Source organism: Lacerta agilis, chromosome 10 (assembly GCF_009819535.1).
Source record: "Lacerta agilis isolate rLacAgi1 chromosome 10, rLacAgi1.pri, whole genome shotgun sequence".
Classification (NCBI taxonomy): Eukaryota; Metazoa; Chordata; class Lepidosauria; order Squamata; family Lacertidae; genus Lacerta; species Lacerta agilis.
The window spans coordinates 4,895,494-4,917,279 of record NC_046321.1 but is presented as its reverse complement, the minus strand read 5'-3'; the positions used below and the strand labels follow the sequence as shown (position 1 = coordinate 4,917,279).

Below are 21,786 nucleotides of genomic sequence, written 5' to 3'. Positions count from 1 at the left end.
TCTCGTTCCATGCACAGGGGGAAATTGGTGGCGTTGGAAGTCCAGGGACCTCAGGTGCAGATGGGCTTCTGGGACCCAAGGTGAGGTGCAAAGCTTAAAAAAAATATTGTCTTCTACCTGGTGGGCTATGTGTGTTGACTGCTGGTTCTGTTAGGGAGAAACAGCTTTGGGAAAGGGCATTTGGAAGCAGAGAAGTGTCTCTGGGGAGTCATGCTTGCTTAACCCTTCCCCAACCCACTTCTTTTCCACTACTAATGCACCCGTTCACTTGGGACAGGGGTCAGCAAACCTCTTCCACAGGGGGCCGGTCCACAGTCCCTCAGACCTTGTGGGGGAGGCAGACTATATTGGGGGGGGATCCCCCCCACCGACTCTCCAATTCCATCTCCACAGCACCGGACGAGCCCCGGTGGCTGCTTATCTGTGCCTTGCGAGCGGCAGGGGCTTGCGGCGGCGGGACGATTGGCGCGAAAGGGCTGCCTCTGGAGAGGGGCTGCTCTGCTTTAAATGGCACTCAGCCAACAGCAGCTCCTGTGCCTTGTGAGCGGCAGGGGCTGGGGGGCGGGGCGGTGGAGGGATAACGAGCAGCACAAAAGGACTGGCAATAGAGAGGGGCTGCTTAAAATGGCGCTCAGCCAACCGCAGCTCAACAAAGCCCAGCCCCCTTCCTCCTCTAGGCAGGGCAGGGAGAAGCCAGGGGAGGGAGGGGGAGAAGGGGGGACGGCTCTGCTATGTGTGTGTTGGGAGGGGAGGGCACAGCCCGAATGATCAGAATCCCCACGCCGATCCACACGGCGATTCCCAGACTGTCCGCAAGCCGGATCCACAAGGCAATTGGGCCGGATCTGGCCCCGGGGCCTTAGCTTGCTGACCCATGACTTAGCAGAATTCCGGGTGCATGTTTGTGAAGGGAAACACGTCATTTTGCAGGGAAAAGTCATTTTGCAGCAGGAAGCCACAGTAGAAAAGGGGCGGGCAGGCAAAGGTTAAGCACACACACACCCTCAATTACTTCTCTTCTTCACATCACCCACTTCTGAATGTGTTTTTCCATAGAAGGAGCAACTTTTAAGGATTTCAATGCACCCTTTTTAAAACGGAACTTTCTGTGTTGCCCTGCCCCACTTGTCCACCCCTGTTTATCAGTTTGCTTGCATGGGTTTATTCCATAATGGTTACAGTGATCTTTGGGCTTTGCCTAGGGTGAGCGCGGAGAGTCTGGCACAGACGGGCCCAAGGGAATTTCAGGGCAGAAAGGAGAAAAGGTCAGTGCTGTTGAAATCATGTTGCGAAAGGTTATTTAGTCCTCCAACATCTATCAGCCATGGTTAACAATGTTATATTCCGTTGCTCAAATGCGGCTATCCTTTCTTGCAAGGCAAATGCCAACTTTTCCGAAGATTTCCTCTGGGCTTTGCCTCATTTGGCCTTTGTTTTGCAACAGCAGCTTTAACCCTTGTTGTGCTGGAAGCCCCACCCCTTTCTTCCACAAGGGAGCAAAAAGCATGTGAAAAAGAGAGTGAGATTAACAACCACGTTTCAAATCCCCGGTCACAATAGTTACCACCTACTTGTTGGAGATTCATTCCCCATGCGCAGTCATGGGATTGTTGTCTATCACATGATGGTGTTTTCATTCCACAGAGTGGGAAATGGGATGTGACGTAGACAGGATGTTTGTCTTACTGTGTTCCCTGAAGTGGGACTATTGTCCTTTGTTCTTGCTCTTTGTTGTCTGGTGCTAGAGAGAGAGGGAGCCATGTTGAAGAGCTTTGTGTGTATTATATGTAAATAAAGTAGATTGGCCAACATGCTGAGTTGCTGTGGTCTGTTACACAACTGCGCACATAAGAGTGTGCTGATGTCTTCTGGCATCAGTCGCTGTGATGTTCAGGCTGAGGAATGCTTGAGAAGCTCACGGACGATCGTCCAGGAGGGAGGGAACATGCCAGTCGGGCATGTGTCTCTGCCAGAATCCTACTTGTGAGCAGGACATTTCTTTGTGTTGTAAGTGGGCATTATTGTCTTGGAAGATGTTTAGTAAGACCAATTCTGGGGTGATTTCTAGCACTTGCTTGTTTATCTTACCTATTTCTCATATGGTTGTTGTCCAGAATAGTTGGATTTTGGGGCACTCCCACCACATGTGGAGGTATGTGCCTGTGGAGGTGCACCCTCTCCAGCATTTTGGTGAGGTTCCTGGGCGTATTAGCGCTAATTTTTCCCTTCATCACACACACAGCCCAACAAGACAATGACAAAAATCTACCGACAGCATACAAATCAATATGGCTAACCTGACCAAAAACACTCACCCACCCCACTCACACAGGAAACCAAAGACCACCACAGCCAAACACAAATGAACAATAACATCCTACACCATCCCCGACCTCTCTCACCACCAAAGGAACACAAAAGAACAGAGAACCTGCACAAACAACGCTGACACCAAACCCTACATATATTAAGTACAGTGGTACCTCGACTTACGAATTTAATCCGTTCCGAATGCACATTCGTAGGTCAAAAAATTCGTAAGTTGAAAAAACCGATTTCCCCATAGGAATGGATTGGAAACGAAAAATTCGGAAAAATTTGTAAGTCGAGTAAACCCCATCTAAAACTGCCAACGGATGTCCTTCGGATGTCGAAAAATTCGTAGGCGTGCGGGCACTTTTTTCATTCGTAAGTCGAAAAATTCGTATGTCGAGTAATTCGTAAGTCGAGGTACCACTGTAAAATAGAAACATCGTCACCCCACCCATCTCCCCATCCCGTCCACCTCTTTCCCCCTTTTCTTCCTAATGTCTCAACAAACGAAATTGACTTGTAAAAATGTTACATGGAAAAAATACAAGAGAGACATTGCACTACCTTTGTAAATCAAGAAAATCTTTAATAAAAAATACTTTAAAAAACAGACACACAATAAAAGTTAAAGGCTGTTTCCACCATGGCTTTCCTGCAGTTAAAGTCAATTTTTTTCTTTTTTCATTGTGGAAATGCTAGTGCAAAAGGCACACTTCCTGAGGAGTCGAGGTTCTCATTAGGTAGGCAAGCTGTTCTGAACACAACAGGGATTAATGTTCAACTTGGGCAGGGACCCTGAGCGACAGGGACTGAACTGCCAGGAAACTAACCTCCTAGCTCTGCCCCGTCCAGCAAGATGCTTCTGAGAGTAGAACTGAGGATCGAATAAGGATGCAGCAGAAGAAGTGGCCTGCTGGATCAGGCCTGTCGTGTGGGATGTAATCCACTGGAGTAGTCAAATACAACACCCCTTGTTTCCCTAGAGTGGACACAGACAGGGGGATGTTACTCAGGCCAGTATAGCTTCCTGTTACACCTGGTCTGGAGCATCCTCCCCCTGCATGTGACCAGGTAGGTGGGCGTGACCCCGGGAGACCCCACAAGAGGTCCATTCATGCAGCCATCTTTCTCTTTTTGACTCTTCTTCCATTTTCTTCTCTTGGACTGCACTGCTGGCTCCCAGCCAGCAGCACATGGGCCGGATCCTCATACGGGATGAATCCACAGCCGGTCCCCAGTCGAGCGAAGTCATTCAACATATATGGTTGTGAACTCGGCTCTGCAGGTTAAGGGAGAAAAATGGTCAGTAAGCCAGGCCCAGAAATACTCAGGGTATTTTCAACAAGGGCTAAAACCATCTTACTCAGAACTTGAGTCGAACTCTCACGAGTACGACCAAACTCTAAAAGTATTTGCAAAAATGTCAGAAGAGTTAACGGCCTTCTTCACTGCCCCGGCGCAAAAAATAGCTCGGATGCAAAGGAAGCCAGGTGCTCCTTGGTTCAACAATGGCTGTAAACAAGCTAGACAACTCCTAGGCAGTATTTATAATGACTATAAGGCTTCTGGGGCAACTGTACTCCCTAAGGAATACTTTCAAGCAAAATCAGCCTACAAGCAAACTCAAAGGAAAGCTGAATTAGAATGGCAAACAAGCCAATGGCAGGCACTTATAGCAGCAGCATCTTCTCGAAACTCCAGGCAATTCTGGCTTCTGGTTAATAAAAGAACTAAAAGATATCCTATAACTGTTATTTCAGCCCCAGTATGGGAAGCATTTTACCTCATCTGATAGCGTTGCTGGCATAAGAGATGAATTTTGGGAGCACCTCCCCCTTTGGCCACCTACTGCTCCGGATGACACCCACGATCTAATTACCAAACTTAAAACAGGAAAAGCCCCTGGCCCTGACTTGATCCTGGCGGAGGCTATAAAATATCATGCAGATTGGTGGGCAAATGTCTTGGCGACTATTTTTGATGCGGTAAATAAAACAGGGAGGATCCCAAAAATATGGGAAAACGCAATTATCATCCCAATACATAAAAAAGGCACACCGGATGACCCTGGGAACTACAGGAACATCAGCCTGCTATCGATAGTTGGAAAACTATACGCCCGCTTTCTGCTGAACAAACTCTCCCAATGGGCCGATGGGGAATTGCTGATTGGACCTGAACAAGCTGGATTCCGGCAAAGACAATCAACAGTTAACCATATTCTGATTTTACACCATCTTGCCAGGAAATACTCCGCAACCAAGGGCGGCCAACTTTGTGCGGCTTTTATTGATTTAAAGGCGGCGTTCGACAGCATCCCCAGGAGTCTCCAATGGAGAAAACTTGCCTGTTGGGGCATAGGCAGAAGGCTCCTGTGGTTAATAATCAAGCTCCACGAGGGCTCAGCGGCTAGGGTCAGAATTACACCGGAGGGGGATCTTACTAACCTAATTCCCATTAATAGAGGTGTCCGCCAGGGATGTATACTTGCGCCACTCCTGTTTAATCTGTTTATATCTGACATGAGGACACCCCTAATAGATGCTCAGAATAGGAAGAAGAAGAAGAAGAAGAAGAAGAAGAAGAAGAAGAAGAAGAAGAAGAAGAAGAAGAAGAAGAAGAAGAGTTTGGATTTGATATCCCGCTTTATCACTACCCGAAGGAGTCTCAAAGCGGCTAACATTCTCCTTTCCCTTCCTCCCCCACAACAAACACTCGGTGAGGTGAGTGGGGCTGAGAGACTTCAGAGAAGCGTGACTAGCCCAAGGTCACCCAGCAGCTGCATGTGGAGGAGCGGAGACACGAACCCGGTTCCCCAGATTACGAGTCTACCGCTCTTAACCACTACACCACACTGGCTCTCTAGGATCCATGCTCCCCACCTTGCACAATTCTGCTGCCCCCTATTATTATTTGCTGATGATGCAGTGATCTTATCTTTTTCAAGAGTGGGTCTTAGGAGGGCCTTGAAAATATTTGGGTCATACCGCAATTCAAACCAGCTCACAATAAATTACGTAAAATCTAAGATACTAATCTTCTCCAAGAGCCGGAAACTTTACAACTGGAGAATTGATGGGAGGTCTATCGAGCAAGTGTACAGATTCCACTACTTGGGAGTTCAGCTCCAATACAATCTTGGCTGGAAGGCCCATTTAGCCTATGTTACAAACAGAGCTAAAACCGTCTCATTTTCGATTCTGCGATACTTTTTCTCCGAGGGGGCCCTGCATATTCCATCAGCACCGAAAGTGTTCAAGGCCAAGGTGGTTCCGACAATTGCTTACGCGATTTCAGTCTGGGGGACCTTTGTTAAATTACCCGAATTAGAAGTAATACAAAATCTATTTCTAAGGAGATTACTGAAATTACCCAACTGTGTAAGCAATACAGCGATAAGAATGGAACTTAATATCACATCCCTTGAAAATGCCCTTTGGAAACACATACTCTGCCACTGGGTATCGCTCTGGCATAATCTCTCAAATCTGTATTTGATACAGTGTATGTGGAGGGATGATTTCCAAAGCCCATGGGTTAAGACACTGCAACTGAGAATTATGGCTATGGGACGCTCCCCATCAAATCTACTGGAGCAGGATCTAGCTTCAGCCAAAAGAACAGTAATTTATAAACTAGATGAGATATATTTGCAGCAGAAGATGGCACTGGGTAATGGCACTTGCTCCCCCTTAAACCTTGGCTTATTACCCTTGCAAAAACTCCCCGAATACTTGGATTCTCTTTCGGTAGCAGCCCACAGATATGCCTTTATAAAGGCAAGATTCAACGTCTTCCCTTCCAATGTAATGGAAAATAGAATCTCTAATGGACAGATATCTCTTTTATGTGATTGTAACTGTGGATCACCTGAATCGCTGCACCACATACTCCTTAGCTGTCCTCATTATTCGTTGCTCAGGAGTAAGTTTCTTGCTCCATACTTAGTGGGATGCACGAGTGATGCGAAAGAAAGCAAACTGAGATTTCTATTGAACGACGAAGATCCATCTAGATCACGCACTGTTGCCAAATACTTGAACAGAGTCTTAGCTCTAAAGAAGAAAAAAGGGCTCTGATATGGTCAGGAGAACCCCGCTAACCCAGGAGCCAAATTGCAAAAATAGATAGTTGGACAGTCTGTGCTTTTATTTAGTAACGAGCAGAGGGTTTCAGCCTCTGGCGAAGGTTTTAAATATTATAGGTTGTTTTGGAATTGTATTTTTATGTGTTGGGCCAATGGCCATAAACAAAACTTACTTACTTACTGTAGCTGTAACTACAAGCCCAAAGCCTGCCTTTGGGGATCATGCTGTGAGGCTGAATGTAAGCAAACGTATTGTTGCTTTTGAAGAAAGACTGTTGTGTGTCAGGGTTGAGCCAGATGAGGAGGAGTGGTGGCAAGCCCTCCCCCCCCCCCGGCGAGGCTGCACCCACGGAAGAACCTGGGGAAATGGAGGAGTTCATACCTGGAGAAGACTGGTGGCGGCACTCCTCGGAAGAGGAAGAGTCAGATGGAGAGGGGGAAAGACCAGAACAGGAGGAGGAGGAAGTAGAGCCAGAATCAGGCCCTTGTGAGGAGAGAAACCGGCAGGGCCCTTCCCCTCCTCCCTTCTCAGCTGTAGAGCGTAGAGCTGAGAGACACAGGGAACAATTAGAGGCAGCTGGAACTCATAAGAGACGTGGTTATAGACCGGCTACTTAAGTAAGGCCGGCTGTTCCCTTCACTAGCACCTGCAACTGCTGTGCTGAGTTGTGGTTGCTCTTGCTTGTTCTGTTCCTGTGTTCCTGACTCCTGGCTTGTTCCTGACTTTGGCTTCTCCTGACCCCTGCTGATACCTGACCTCAGCTGGCTTCTGACCCGGACTGTTTGACCTCGGCTTATCTGACTCTGACTGCTGCACTTCAGCATGCCAACTTGTCGGCGCCCTAACATTGTGTCTTTATTCTTTTGAGAGGGATCAAAAGGGGACTTAACCGGAAAAATCCAATCTGGGCAAGCCAGACTGGATTGCTTAACGAAAGAGATTCAAACGAATCTGCAAACTAGCTTTCTGCTGTATTGAAGGGAATCTGCTCTGCTACAGTGAGAACCCTGGAAGCAGAACCTGAGCACAAGCAATTTCCAGCAAATAGCATCCAGAAGTCGTCTTCTTCTTTTCTGGCGATCACTCGTAGCCGAGTAAGATTGTCTTAGCAATGAGTCCATATGTGACTGTGGAGGCCAATTCTGGATCCACACATCCTTCCACAGTGGGGGCATTGGTTTCTGGGTGGGAGTTGTTCACGGTGTGGATTTGCCAAACGTGGCTTCCTCTTAGCGCGTTTCTCCCTTGCGTCCTGAGTTCGAGCGTCTTCAAAGCCCATGACACCTTTGGTAAAGGCTGTTCTCCAACTGGAGCACTCGCAGGCCAGTGTTTCCCAGTTGTCAGTGTTTATACTACATTTTTAAATGTTGAGACAGTCTTTAAACCTCTTTTGTTGACCACCAGCATTACGCTTTCCATTTTCAAGTTCGGAATAGAGTAGTTGCTTTGGAAGACGATAATCAGGCATCTGCACAACATGACCAGAAGTGAACTGCTTCTGACAGGGGAGGGAAGCCATACCCTCCAAGGTTATTAGCTGTTCTGATAGCCTTCTCCAGAAGTTCAATCTTCTTCCTGTTTCCTTGCTGACTGTTCTGGGCACACCACACTTCTCAATTGCTCTGTTTGTGCAACATCTTTCTCTCTCTCCATAATTACATCGAGAGTCACTGGGGGTCACTTGTACTAAATGGGAAAGTCAGCCTTTCCAGAGCAGCCCATCCATCTTCTCCAGGATTTCCCATCTTAATCAGCCAGGCCACCGCAACCCTGCTTGGTTCAGTCATTCATCTCCTTCCCCCTCAGGAGGCTTCCACCTTCCAGGGGTGGCGTCAGCATCTCCGAACACCGAGCCTCCCCCTTTGAGATGGATAGACTTCTCTATTTATAGAGCCAAGAAACACTCTAACTTATTAGGCTGGAGAAAGAAGGAAGTTAAGCAAGGGCTCCGTTTATTCATCAGCCTGTCTAAATAATTTGTACATGTCGCCTCCGCCAAGCCCAGACCATTGGTTCATCTAGCTCAGTATTATCTGCAGCAACAGGCAGTTGCTCTCCAAGGTCTCTCCTTGTGCTGGTCCCAAGGGTAATCCAAGAAGCGAGGTCCAGATCCGGCCCGGGGTCCAAAGAGTCTGCGAGGAGTCAGTCCGGCAAAGCCGAGGCAGGATACAGGGCAGGAAACCAGGCAAGGTCAGGAACAGGATCACAGGCAGAATCTGGCAAACAACAATGTTGCTCCCGCAACCTGGGGCGGGGTCCAACAGCCTTTTATCTCTGACGAGGTAATGGCCGGTCCCGATCCCCCGACGACTCACCACCCTGTCTCACCCTGACTGCTGCATTCTGGATCCTATTGTTCTAGGACCAATCAGACTGCTGCGTTCTGGATCCTATTCAACTCAGTACATAACATATATATATATATAAGAAGGGCCACAGCTGATGCCCAAGCCTGAGGTTCTACACCCCTGTTCTGTTTTAGGATGGACTATAAGTTTCATGTTGCATTACAGTCATTTTGTTATGATCTGAGCCCCCTTGGGTAGATCGGCCCTCACAGGTGACAGAGAGATGTTGAAATCAGTGCAAATGCTGTATCCTGAGAGGAAGTCTTTGTTCAAACTTGCAGGGGGCCAAGGGGGTGCCTGGCCTGGGAGGCTTTAAAGGACAGGTAGGCCTACCTGGCAAGGTGGGTGTCGCTGGACCACCTGGCCTGCAAGGACCTCAGGGTGAGCCAGGAGTACAGGTAAGAGATTTTTTGGTAGGTTCTGGTGGTCAGGGGTGGAAGCAAGGAAACAGAATCCCCTGCAGGCCTGTTTTGTTTTGTTTTGTGTTTTGTTGAATGCAATCTTTTCCTTCAAGCCGACCAAATTTATGTTAGTGAAATAAAGTTAGAATACGTATTCCAGCAAATGATGGAAGCATCCCATTTATCCAACGCTGAAACTCGTAGATTCAGCTGAAAGGCAACACAAGAAGATCTGCATTGATCATTGCAATGCACCCGTAATTATTTTATTGTATAATGATAAGAATTTTTTATAACCCTAGAAGGTTGCATAAGCTTAGAAGGGGAGGTGGCGCAGCTGTGACTGTCACAAATGGACCTGCGGTTCTGAATTTGCCACTACTCTGAAGTCCATTGCACATTGGGGTGCATTTGTCTTGCATTTAAGATTGGGGGGGGGACTGTGTGGTTTATCCCTAGCCTTATTTCCAGTCTGTCAAGGCTGAAACAGGCTACAAGGGCAGCCCTGCAAACAGCATGCCACAGTAGTCCGGAGAGGTGATGGGCGCATGGGTCACAGTAGCTAGATCTGGGCCAGGGATGTGGGTGGTCACAAAGATCAAGAGGAGAGCTTAGTGGCTGCTGTGTGTCATTTGAAAAATAAATTAAAAGAGTAGATGAAAAGTGAACTAGTCCAGGGTGGGAGGGATGGAGAGAGAAAGCTGCCTTCATAAATGCTTTAAGAGGTTAGGACTTTTATATCAGTGGCAGGAGGCAGTGACACTCTAAGAGCCCTCTAAGAGATCATTAACCATTCCCGCTTTGGTGCTGATTAGCGAGAGAACATGAAGAGTTTCTCCACCTCCGCCACCTCTCTCTCTCTGTCTCTCCATCTCCAAACCCTAAATTATGGAGGAGAGCATCCAGGGGGAAGCTGTAGCCATCAAAGGGCAAAGAGTCCTCATGCCGGCAGTTTCTTGATCTCGTGGCAGGTAGCAGAGAGAATGGAGAAGCAACCTTTTTTCTCCTGTGTAGGATAGCCAAGTGCCCTTTTCTCCTACGCAGGTAGGAGCATGTTTGTGTGGTTCTTTCCATCGCAGAACCAAGTGCAAAAAAAAAACCTAGGCTAACGGGCTCATCTACGGATGGGAAACATTCGCTCATTACAGTCGCCGACCAATTCTGCAGAAAAAAAAAACGGTCTGACTTGTTGCAACAGTTGTTTTTTTTAATGCATTAAATATAATTATTGCCCTGCTCAAGAAGGCAGCAAAAAAAAAATTTCTCCTGATATGCACGGAGGTCAGGGGAAAAGGTTTGCTAATCCCTGGAAAAATGAGAAAGCAAAACTGACCGGTTCGTCCATCCTAATTCTCAAACCAACATGAGACACTATTGTGTTTTTAAATTTGGCTTCTCCAAATCTTGTGATTGAGTTCTCCAACCAAACCATGTGTTCAGAAATGCAAACCTACCGATTTCTCACTTCCCGAGTGTGGGGTCAAAGCAGAGGAGGCGAGGGGTGTGGCTCAGGAGGGGGGTATGGCCTGGGGAGAGTCCCAAGGGCCAAATAGAAAGACCTGGAGGGCCACATATAGCTCTTGCGGCAGAGGTTCCACATCCCTGATTAAGAAGAGTCTCTTTGTTTAGCATTGGATTCATCTTCCCTGTAAAAGTCAGGGTGGGGAATGTGATGCCCTCTAGATGCTGTTGGACTCTTATCTCCCACTATCAAAAAGCAAGCCAGCAGTAAATCACACCATTCAAAGCTGGAGTTAACTCTTTATTACCATAAACATGGTATCCACAGACTTGGTTGGGTGTCAAGCCTAATGAGCAGAGCAGCAGTTGTTGAGACTAAAAGTCCCAGCCTTCTCACGGCTGTCTTAAGTCCTCTCCTCCCCAGGGCTTTCCCCAAGCAATCATATGTGGGATGTAATCCACTGGGAGCAGTCAAGTACAACATTCCTTGTTTTGCTAGAGTGGACCTGCAAGGGAAAATTTGGTCCAGCCAGTCGAAACTTCCTGTTCCTTCTGGCCTGGAGCATCCTTCCTTGTATGTGACTAGTAGGTGGGCGTGGCCTTTCCAGACCTGGTAAAAGGCCAAGACACGCAGCTACCTTCCTCTCTCTTTGTCCTTCCTGCATCACCTGGACTGGACTTCTGGCTGCCACAGCAGTTCCCCAGGTCACCTCCCATATGGGGTAAACCTGTTCGTACATGTTTGTAACTTTAAGCCTTAAGCGTGCCTTCAGGGATCACACTGTGCTCTGCCTGATCGTGAGTAAAACTACTTTTTGTTACTGTGGTGTCTTTATTCTTTTTTTTAGGGGGGGGGGGGTTCAAAGGGGATCTTAGCAGGAACACACAATTCAGTCTGAGCTAGATTGAATTGTATAATAGTAAAAGGTCAGCAACTTGTTTTCTGCTGCGTAACAAGGGGGACACACTCTGCTAAGTGAGGAAACTTGCTAGCGCAAGTTAGGAAGGATATTAATAATCAATATATCCTCTCCTGCCACCCTCAATATTCCCACATCAGAGACTACGCCTGCGTGCAGCCTGCCACTGCTCTGCCCTTTTCAGCCCTCTTCCGGTTCTGGGAGACAGGGGGAGAGGGGAGCTGGTCGCAGCAGGAGGGGAAGACATCCCTGCCTCTTCTCCAGCCTATCTCATCTCTGCCTCTTGGCTTCCCTCTTCCCACCCACCGGCTTCAGCTTCTACCTCTGAGTCTGGATTACTCTCTGCCACAGCCTCTTCCTGCTCACTAAACCCTGTTGCCTCTTCAGCTTCCAGCACCACCTCTTCCCAGTCTTCTCCCCCTGGCCACTTGTCATTGTCCCACCACTGCTCCCCTGGCTCTGAGCCTTCTTCCCTTGGTGGCTCCCCAGCTGGTTCCTCTGCGTCAAACCAGTCCATGACATCTACCATTGGCCACGTGGGCTGCCGATGACGGTAGCTGGAGTCCAATAACCTCTGTAGGGCACTGCATTGTCTACCCCTGGGATGAGTGGTCTGGTAGGTCCACTGTTCATCAACTGTCCTCTGCCAATGTTCACATCTCCTAGCATTGGGCTGTGGACTTCTCCCTCGAAAGACATTGACTAGTCAAAGTTACAGATGGGTGGGACCTTTGAGCAATGCCTGTGCTTAAAGGAGACACTACAGGACTGCCTTTTCTGTTCCCAGGGCGAGAGGGGTAGAAGAGGAAGGCAACAGCTTTGTCTCAGGGGACCCCCGGGAACTCCTGGCAACAAAGGAGGAGTGGTGAGTATTCTGAGGATGAAACAGAAGGCAGAGACAGCCCTGCCAGACCTGAGTCCTACGAAATAGAAAACAGAGTGTTGGATGGGATGACGTGAATGCCATACAGATGTTTGTGTTTGTGTTCCAGACTGTCATTATTTGGGGGGAGGGGGAGAGTGATTTCCGTACCAGCCAATCCTGGGTTGCCCAATTAAAGTGTATCATTAGACTGTGGAACTGAGATCACCCCTGGAAAGTGTGGGATAATGCTTGCTTGACGTCGTCTGACCTCTCCACGAGGATGAATGCTCATTGAGACTTCCGGGTCTCCCGCGACTAGCATCCGGTCGCGCGTTTCTGGAGCTCCCGAGGCGCGCGCTCGTCGTTAGGGGGAAAAGGGGGTTCGCAAGGCTTCGCGACCCCAAAAAAAGGTCTCGGAGGGCTTCCGAGACCTAAAAGGGAAGAGCCGCGGCGTCGGTAGGGTCCCTGAAGCGGGACGTGGGACGTCTGGAAGGACGGGACCTGGGACGCCGAGAGCAGCTCTCCCTCCGCCCGACGAGTAAGCCTGTAACCGGGTATAGCCAGCGGGGGAATTCCAGTTGAAAGTAAGAAAAGCCAAAGACTGAAAAGACTGAAAAACCTTTCCTGCTGCCAGGGAGTGTGTAAGGAGTGCAGCGGAGGCGAATGTTGCCAGCGCTGAGGAACTAAAAGGAACAAAAGCCTCTCGGCATTGCAGCGATTTCCTAGCCCTTGAAACCGGGGGGGCAGGAAGCCTTGTTTAACTTTGGCGGTGGAAAGAAAAGTGAAGGGGTGTCAACCCAAATGTATTAAAACGTTGGGTACCTGATATCGGAGGCTGAGCTTGAATAAGGACTGGTAAGCGGACTGGACTTTGGCTGGCAGGGCAAACATATGCGTTTGTTGAATTGTGGAATTGTCGTTCTAATCTAATTGGATTGTGATTAAGTAAGAGGCAATACAAACCATGAACTGAAACGGTTATGCTCCGCCCCAGAACCCTGAGATAAAGAGTTAAAGTGGATGTGCACAGCCTGTTGAGAGGGGGAGAAAAGATTTGGATTGGGGAGATAACCAGCTTATGTGAATGATTTAAAGAGAACAGGAACGGAAAGGCTACTGATTTGTTAAAAAACGATAAGTGGCAGTGCTTGATAAAAGCCATCCTCTCCTCCAATATTCGACCTTCTCTTCTGGAACAGCGGAAGGAAAGGGAAGTACAAAATGACGCGTTGAAACAAAGGAAAGGGAAGTACGAAATGATGCGTTGAAACAATCTCGGATGCGAAGAAAGACATCGAGGCGTTTCCCTGGTGGTGGATGAAAAAGCGACACAACGCTGCCACCTGGTGGCTGAGAGAGTAATAGCAGGTTCTATTTAAAATTGTACTCTTAAGGTGAAAATTCTTACCCCTATACTCTTGATGGAATTGGGGATTTTGAATATCCAATTTGATATTGACTGCACAATTTGAGGTTATAGTGTATCTGTTAAACTACTATAGTGTTTATTGAGTAGAAATTGGTCATACTCCCTTTCTGAGCTGATGTAGGTAATATTTGGACCCCTCCTCTTGTATTATTGTTTGTACCATTGTACTATTTAGAGTTTACATTTAGTTATCTCCTTTTCCTACTTTTTCTTCACCTTTTTCTTTTCTTCCCCCCTTTTTTTTTCTCTTTTTTTTCTCTTCTTCTTTCTTTTCTTCTTTTTTCATTTTTTCTCTTCCTCTCTCTTTCTCTCCTTCTTCTTTCTTTTTTCTTTTTATTTCTCTCTTGTTCCCTTTTTCCTCTATTCTTTTCTACTAAATATCTTTCTTTTTTGTTTCTTTTTTCTTCTATTCAGTGTAATTTTATTCTCTAATACTGGGGAGGAAGTAATAAGGGGGTTGTATACTATCAGAAGGGAATGTCTAATATTAATAAGAAGAATGCAACATCTGCGACACCTGGAGTGACTGCAACCACCAATAGAAGAAGCTCGACCCCGGAACTCAATTTAAATATGGAGATGAAGGAGTTAATAATTGGACTGAAAAAAGATATTTCAGAATTGAAATCAGAACTCAAAAAAGAAATGAATGACAATGCTAAAATTATAGATCAGAAACTGGATGGAATGGGGTCTAAGATTGATGAAAATGCTAAGATGGTGTCAGAGATTACGGGAAAAATGAATGAGTTGATGTTAAAAAATTCAGAGATTACAAAGACAGTGCAGGATCTGAAAGGCAAAACAATCAACCTGGAGGAAGGGGTGAGAAAGACTCAGAAAGAAAGTAAGGAAAGAAAGATAGAGGTAGATAAAGTGAAGAAAGATATTGAGGAGATGAAGGAAACGCATGAAGCGGTCTTAGATGCGATCGCGATGATCGAAATGCATAGAAGAGAAAAAACTCTCAGGTTAAGAGCGATCCCAGAGGAACCAAACGAGCAGATAGAAGAGAAAATAATCGTAGAACTGGCCAAGTGGTTAAAGATGGAAGAGACAGAGTTAACTCAGAATATTGAGAAAGTGTATAGAATTAGATCAAGCTATGCGAAGAAAAACAACTGGCCAGGGGACTGTTTAATTACCTTTGTCACCATGGAAATTAGAGATAAGATCTTACAACTCAGTAGTAAGAATAAGCTCAAGATTGCAGGTTCTGAGATCATTATTCATAAAATTGTACCAACAAGATTACTGAGGAAGCGCGATAAATATAAACCATTAGTTGAAGCATTACGAGAGAAAGCCATTGCACACAGGTGGGAGTTCCCGGAAGGGATCTCCTTCTATTTTAAAGGGAAAAGAAGGAGATTTACATCGTGGGCAGAGGCAGACAAGTTCAGAAGGACATACAAGGAGGAGTTGGGAGGGAAAAAGCATCAGGGAAAGGGGGCGGAGTCTGGAAAACAATTGGAAGAAGAAGAAACTTAAAAACGGGGATTGGCGAAAATAGGATATTGTGTACTTTTACAAAACTTAAATTTTTTTTTAATTCTCTTTTTTCTTTTTTGAATTGCTTCTAAATACTAAAATAAGAATCAAAGCATAAGTAACGAATAAATAAAGTTGTCCGAGACCCTTTGGAAGGGGAAACTATGGATCTGAGAACATTAACATGGAATGTCAACGGTTTAAATGAAAAGTCCAAGAGAAATAAGATAGAACATATACTGTATAAACAGAAATTAGACCTAATATGTCTTCAGGAAACTCATATTACACAACAACATTCAAGACTACTGACAAAAAAAAGGTTAGGAATAGAGTTTGTGTCATCTGATAAAAGCAAAAAAAGAGGAGTCGTAATCTATGCGAAGTCCAAATTAGATCCCAAATTGGTCTACAAAGATATAGCAGGTAGGATGGTAATTATTAAAATAACAGTTCAAGGAGAGGACATACTGGTGGCAGGAATATATGCACCAAACGAAAAAAAGAGTCAATTTTACCAACGATTAGAAGAGATATTGATGGAATATATGGAGGAAAAGATTATTCTAATGGGGGATTTGAATGGGGTGGCTGCCCCGGAATGGGACAGGACCCCAAAAGTATCCAAAAAGAAACAGATAAAGCTACCAAGTACGTTTTTCTCTCTTGTAGAAACATTAAATTTAGAAGACGCATGGAGGATCCAACACCCGCTGAAAAAGGAATTTACATACTTTTCCTATCCAAATAACACAGCGGGTAGAATTGATGCCATTTGGACATCTAAAGAGTTAACACCTAAAATTTACAAGACAGATATTTATCCTAAAACAATATCGGACCATAGCGCGGTTATGGTATGGTTAAAAGGAGAGAGAGAAAAAATAACAAGATGGAGGCTCAACGAAACCCTTCTTAGAGATGAAAAAATTGTAGAGAAGGCTAAGGCAACCTTAAAAGAGTATTTTGAGTTGAACTCAAAAGGTGAAATGGATCCTAATACAGTATGGGATGCTGGAAAAGCAGTGATTAGGGGGTTTTTTATCCAGCAAAATGCCTACCAAAAGAAAAAGAAGGAGAAAAAAGTTCAAGGCCTAATTGAAGAACTTAGGAAAAAAGAAAAAGAATTATACCAAAAGCCAGATGATGAAGAAATAAAAAGAGACATCAAAATATTACAGTCGCAATACTCGATGGTGATTAGTGAAGAAGTAGAGTGGAAATTGAAATATATGAGGCAGAAAAATTTCGAGCATGCTAATAAGCCAGGAAAACTTCTGGCATGGCAATTAAAGAAAAGGGAAGGAGAAAAAATAATTAATAAGATAAAGTCAGGTGACCAAATTATAACAGACCCTAAGGAAATCCAAAGAAATTTTGTCAATTTTTATAAACAACTGTACAGAGAAGGAGAGGAAAAGGCAGAAGATATAAGAGATTATCTTAATCAAACCAGCATACCAAAGATTTCAGATGAACAAAGAGATCTATTAAATGGACCGATCACGTCATGTGAAATTCAGAACGCAATTAAGAACGCAAAGAGTGGGAAATCGCCAGGCCCGGATGGCCTCACGGCTTGTTACTATAAAAAATTAGAGGACATAGTGGCGACTCCCCTTATACATATTATGAACAACATTCTGAAGGGAGGCAACATCCCGGAGACCTGGAAGGAAAGCTATATATCCTTAATTCCAAAGCAGGGTACGGATCTTCTAAATGTAGCAAATTTTAGGCCAATATCGCTCCTCAATAATGATTATAAGCTATTCGCTTATATTTTGGCGGAAAGAACTAAAAAGGTGCTTCAAAAAGTCATCCACAAAGATCAGGCAGGATTTCTCCCTGGAAGGCAAATTCAAAATAATATGAGAATTATAATAAACTTATTAGAATATTTGGACACCAGAATAGATAAACCAGCTGCATTTATGGCAGTGGATGCTGAAAAAGCATTTGATAACGTATCATGGAAGTTTATGATTCATACAATCCAACAATTGGCAATGGGGGAAAAATACAGTAATGGAATAAACGCTATTTATCAGAAGCAAAAAGCCAAAATTATCATAAATGGAGATATCTCTCAGGAGTGTGAAATCAATAAAGGGACAAGACAGGGGTGTCCGTTATCCCCTTTGATTTTTATTTTGACTATGGAAGTATTAAATAACCAACTAAGGAAAGATAGCAACATAAAAGGTATCCGGCTAGGGGAGAACTGCTATAAACTGAAGGCCTTTGCGGACGATTTAATGATAATGACAGAAGATCCAACGAATAGCCTAGTAAAGGCATTAGAAGTCATCCAGGAATTTGGTAAAGTCTCTGGTTTAAGATTGAATTATAACAAAACCAAATTACTAGTTAAAAATATATCAGCAAAAGATAAAGAGAAGATTGAGGAGGTGACGAGATTAAAAACTTATGCAAAAATTAGATACCTGGGCATATGGATATCGGATAAAAATATAAATCTCTTTGATGACAATTATAAGAGATGCTGGGAAGAGATTAAAAAAGATCTCCTACTCTGGAACAAGTTAAAACTTTCATTTCTTGGACGAATAGCGACAATTAAATCAAATATATTACCAAAATTGCTTTTCCTATACCAAACCATTCCAATAATAGGGAAAACCACATGTATAGAAGAATGGAGGAAGGAGATAATGAAATTCATTTGGGCGGGTAAGAGGCCAAGAATTAAATATAAAATACTTATAGATAAAAAAGAAAGGGGCGGATTTGGCCTCCCCGATCTTAAAATATATTACGAAGCCGTCTGTTTAGTTTGGCTGAAGGAGTGGCTCTTACTTAGTGATAACAAATTACTGGATCTAGAAGGATTTGACTTAAGATACGGTTGGCATGCCTACCTACAGTATGGTAAGTACACAGTGCATAAAGGTTTTACTAGCCATATAATCAGGAACGCGCTATATAGAACATGGGAAAAATACAAAAGAATATTAGAGCCAAAAATTCCAAAGTGGATATCTCCCATAGAGGCTAAAGCGATAAAGAGAAGAAATATGAGATCCAACTGGCCTACCTATAACACCTTATTGGTAGACGATAATGGAGAACTCAAGTTAAGAAAGTACGAAGAAATAAAAGACCAATGGGGGGGTGGTTGGATTACCACCAATTGCATGGAGTATTCCAACAGGATAAAAAGATAGGGTTCTCCAAAGTAATAACAAGACTGGAGGCTGAGATAATAAATAACAATAAAAAAGTAATCTCAAAAGCTTATCAATTATTATTGGAATGGGAGGTTATGGAGGAGACAGTGAAGCCATCTATGGTGAGATGGGCTCAAGACATCGGGCGGCCAATAATGATGGAGGAATGGGAACATCTGTGGAGGGTCACCATGAATTTTACAAACTCAAGTAGGATAAAAGAAAATATGATGAAAGCGCAACACAGATGGTACCTTACTCCTTCAAGACTGGCGAAAATCTACAAAGGTTCTAGTAGTGTGTGTTGGAGATGTGGGGGTAACAATGGAGATTTATATCACATGTGGTGGGTCTGCCAAAAAATTAAAAAGTTTTGGGGTTCGATATATGAAGAGATAAAAAAAATGCTTGGAATTACTTTTCCAAAAAAACCTGAATCCTTCCTACTGAGTATTGTGAATACTGGAATTCCCGTGAAACTGAGAGAGGTGTTTCTCTATGCCACGGCGGCTGCAAGAATCCAAATCGCTAAAAAATGGAAAGAGCAAGAACCGCCTTTAGTGAGTGAATGGCAAAGCGAGTTACAAGAACTCGCCGAAATGGCTCAGCTGACCAATAACCTGAGAGGGGGATCAAGGCAAAAGTTCCAAGAAAAATGGGGTACTTACATAAAGTATGTACAAAAATACACTAAAGGACAAATAGCTATGCTAGCCTTTCAATAGTCTTAGAAGATAAATAGAGGAAATCAACAGAATAACAAGGTACCGGTAGACATTATAGCGAAATGATGATGAAATGAGGATATGTAGACCTGTCGACTTACGCTTATAAGTAAGATCTGATTATATGTTTGGGTGGACAGGAAGTCAATGGGGGTGGTGGGGGGGTTTCCTTTTTTCCCTTTTTTTTTCTTTTCTTTTGCCCTTTTTTACTCCTTACGTATATAAGTTTTTTTTTTTTTTGTTCTGTTTTTTTCCTTCGGATTTGTGTGCAGATACAAATCTAAAGAGTAAGGAGAATTTGAATAAATAACTCAACAAAATGTTAACAAAACACGATAACAGCCTTATGTTTAAAATCTTTATTTTTATTTGTATCTGGAATGCTGTATCTTATTTGTATTTGGAATATTTACTGTATATATTTGTAAAATATTGTATAAGCAATTAATAAATGATCTTTTGAAAAAAAAAAAAAAGAATGCTCATTGAACAGGTCATCTGGAAGCAAGCTTAGTTGGAGCACATCAGCCGTGCAGTCCTTGCCAGATTTATTGACTGCAGCTCCCATCATTCCCAGCCAGGCAAAAGTACTTGGGGTGTGGTCTGGGGAGAGGGGTGTGTCTGGGGAGATTTCCAAGGGCCAGGCAGAGAGGCCTGGAGGGCCACATCTGGACTCCCCAAACTCTGGAAGACCTGTTTTCCGAAGGGCTGTCATTTCAGAATTCTCCCCAGTCCGGCTTCGCAACTTGGCTTTTGCCTCTCATTGCCTAGTGATTCTGCTTCTGTTGCAGGGACAGCTAATCCTGAGTCACAGCCCTGCTTATTTCCTGTGGGCAGCTGTCACTTGCTTCGCCCCCCCCACCTCGCCCCTTAACAGCTTTCTGCCAGTGTCCCATCTGCGACTGATGCAATTTGCGTCGGCGCTCTGAGCACCGTAAGCGAGAGCAGATTCAGAAAAATGGACCACCACGGCCTGCCTGTGGCCCTCTGGGGCATCATGTTGCTACTTCTAAACCACAAACCTGGTTAGAATTAGTTGCAGAACCGTTCTCTAATCGATCATGCCCATCTTTGATATCTAATCCTTTCCCCTTCCTTTATTATCTTCTTCTTTGAGCCTGTTTTGATGTGTTTTCGTGTTCGTTGGGGCTCCTTCACTGCTGGCAGGGTTCTCTTAATACCGTATTTTTCCGTGTATAAGGCTAGGTTTTCCCCCCTTTAAAATAATGTCAAAAAATAGGGGGCGTCTTATACATGGATACATCTCCCCGCATTTTCTTAAATCTGAATCCCCCAAAATAGTCTTATACATGGGGGTGTCTTATAGACGGAAAGATACGGTATACGGCATTGCTAACCTCTGTATTGTAATGCCCAAGGCAGCAATTTGATCCTTTCTTGGTACAGTCAAACCTCGAGTTGCGTACGCTCCATGTTGCGTACATTCAACTTACGGACCTCCGTGACCCGGAAGTCCTCCCCGGAGAGCGTGCGGCGCACGGGTGCGCAGAAGCGTTCTGCGCACTTTGCACATGGGCAGAAGCGCAAAAACGTGCGGACTTCCGGGTTTTTTGTTTTGGGAGGGGCGTTCGTGTTTAAGCACGCCCGTGTTACATAGCGCGATCCGGAACGGATTGTGTGCGTAACACGGGGTACCACTGTATACAGATACTTCACAGTAATGAAAGGGGGGCAAATCTTGGGGAGGCCAGCCCTGAAGAACTGCTGCCAGTTAGTGTTGATTCAGGGTTCAGTGCCAGGATACCTGGGCTGCAGGAGGCAAGGAGGGTGCATCAGCTCAGCAGTGAACACAGAGGATCTGATATCTTGGATGCTTGCAGTACATTGTTGTGGGATAACCAGCATGCTTAATACATGAAAGGGTTAAGACCATAGAGTAAGCTGTCCTGCCAGGCTTAGCTCGGTCACTCCCCCTCACCTTGGGAGGAAAGTAATCAAGCACATTGTTCCCCTTCAGTCTATCTGAAAAGCTCAGCAAGTGAAGAGGTTTGAGCTGGTTGCTGCAGCTCAGACCGCATGGCTCTTACAAGCCATAATTTAGGAACTTTCACCACTGTAACTAAGCCATGTTTACTGCCTGTGTTTTTCTGACTGATGTGTGGGGAAACACATTAACTCAATCTTTGAAGAGTTTGTAAGCAAAAACCAATTTAAATTTGCCAAATGTGTGGGTTTTTTTATGCTAAGAGAAGAGGGGAACTTTGAAAGGAACTTAGAAGGGCAAGTTTTAAAAATCTAACAGCCTGTATTTCCACTCTTTACTTTGTTGCATATTTTGTGGTTTAAAATCTCTGCTGGGGTTCTCTCACCAACTAGCAATTGTCCCAAACCTGGAATTCTCTTGTTATATACCTTTTTTTTCCCCCTTACCACCAACAATTATTAGAGTTGATGTTGATGCAAACTTCTCCACCGATAGTGCCTCTGTCTTTTCTACAGGGGGAGGATGGCCCAGCTGGTCGGAAAGGAGAAAAGGGAGATCCTGGACTTTCTGTAAGCGGCTTCTTCATAGATTCGTGACTATTTGGGGCCA

At 44.8% G+C, this 21,786-nt stretch overlaps 1 protein-coding gene across 1 annotated transcript in view; it reads left to right on the top strand.

Moving 5' to 3' along the window:
- LOC117054084 (collagen alpha-2(VI) chain-like) overlaps positions 1-21,786 on the top strand; it is a 30,412-nt gene that overhangs the window by 7,427 nt on the left and 1,199 nt on the right. The window contains exons 5-9 of the mRNA XM_033162541.1: positions 18-80; positions 1,203-1,265; positions 9,031-9,147; positions 12,319-12,396; positions 21,693-21,746. Of these exons, the coding sequence (XP_033018432.1) occupies positions 18-80; positions 1,203-1,265; positions 9,031-9,147; positions 12,319-12,396; positions 21,693-21,746 (375 nt within the window). The remainder of the gene's footprint in view (positions 1-17; positions 81-1,202; positions 1,266-9,030; positions 9,148-12,318; positions 12,397-21,692; positions 21,747-21,786) is intronic.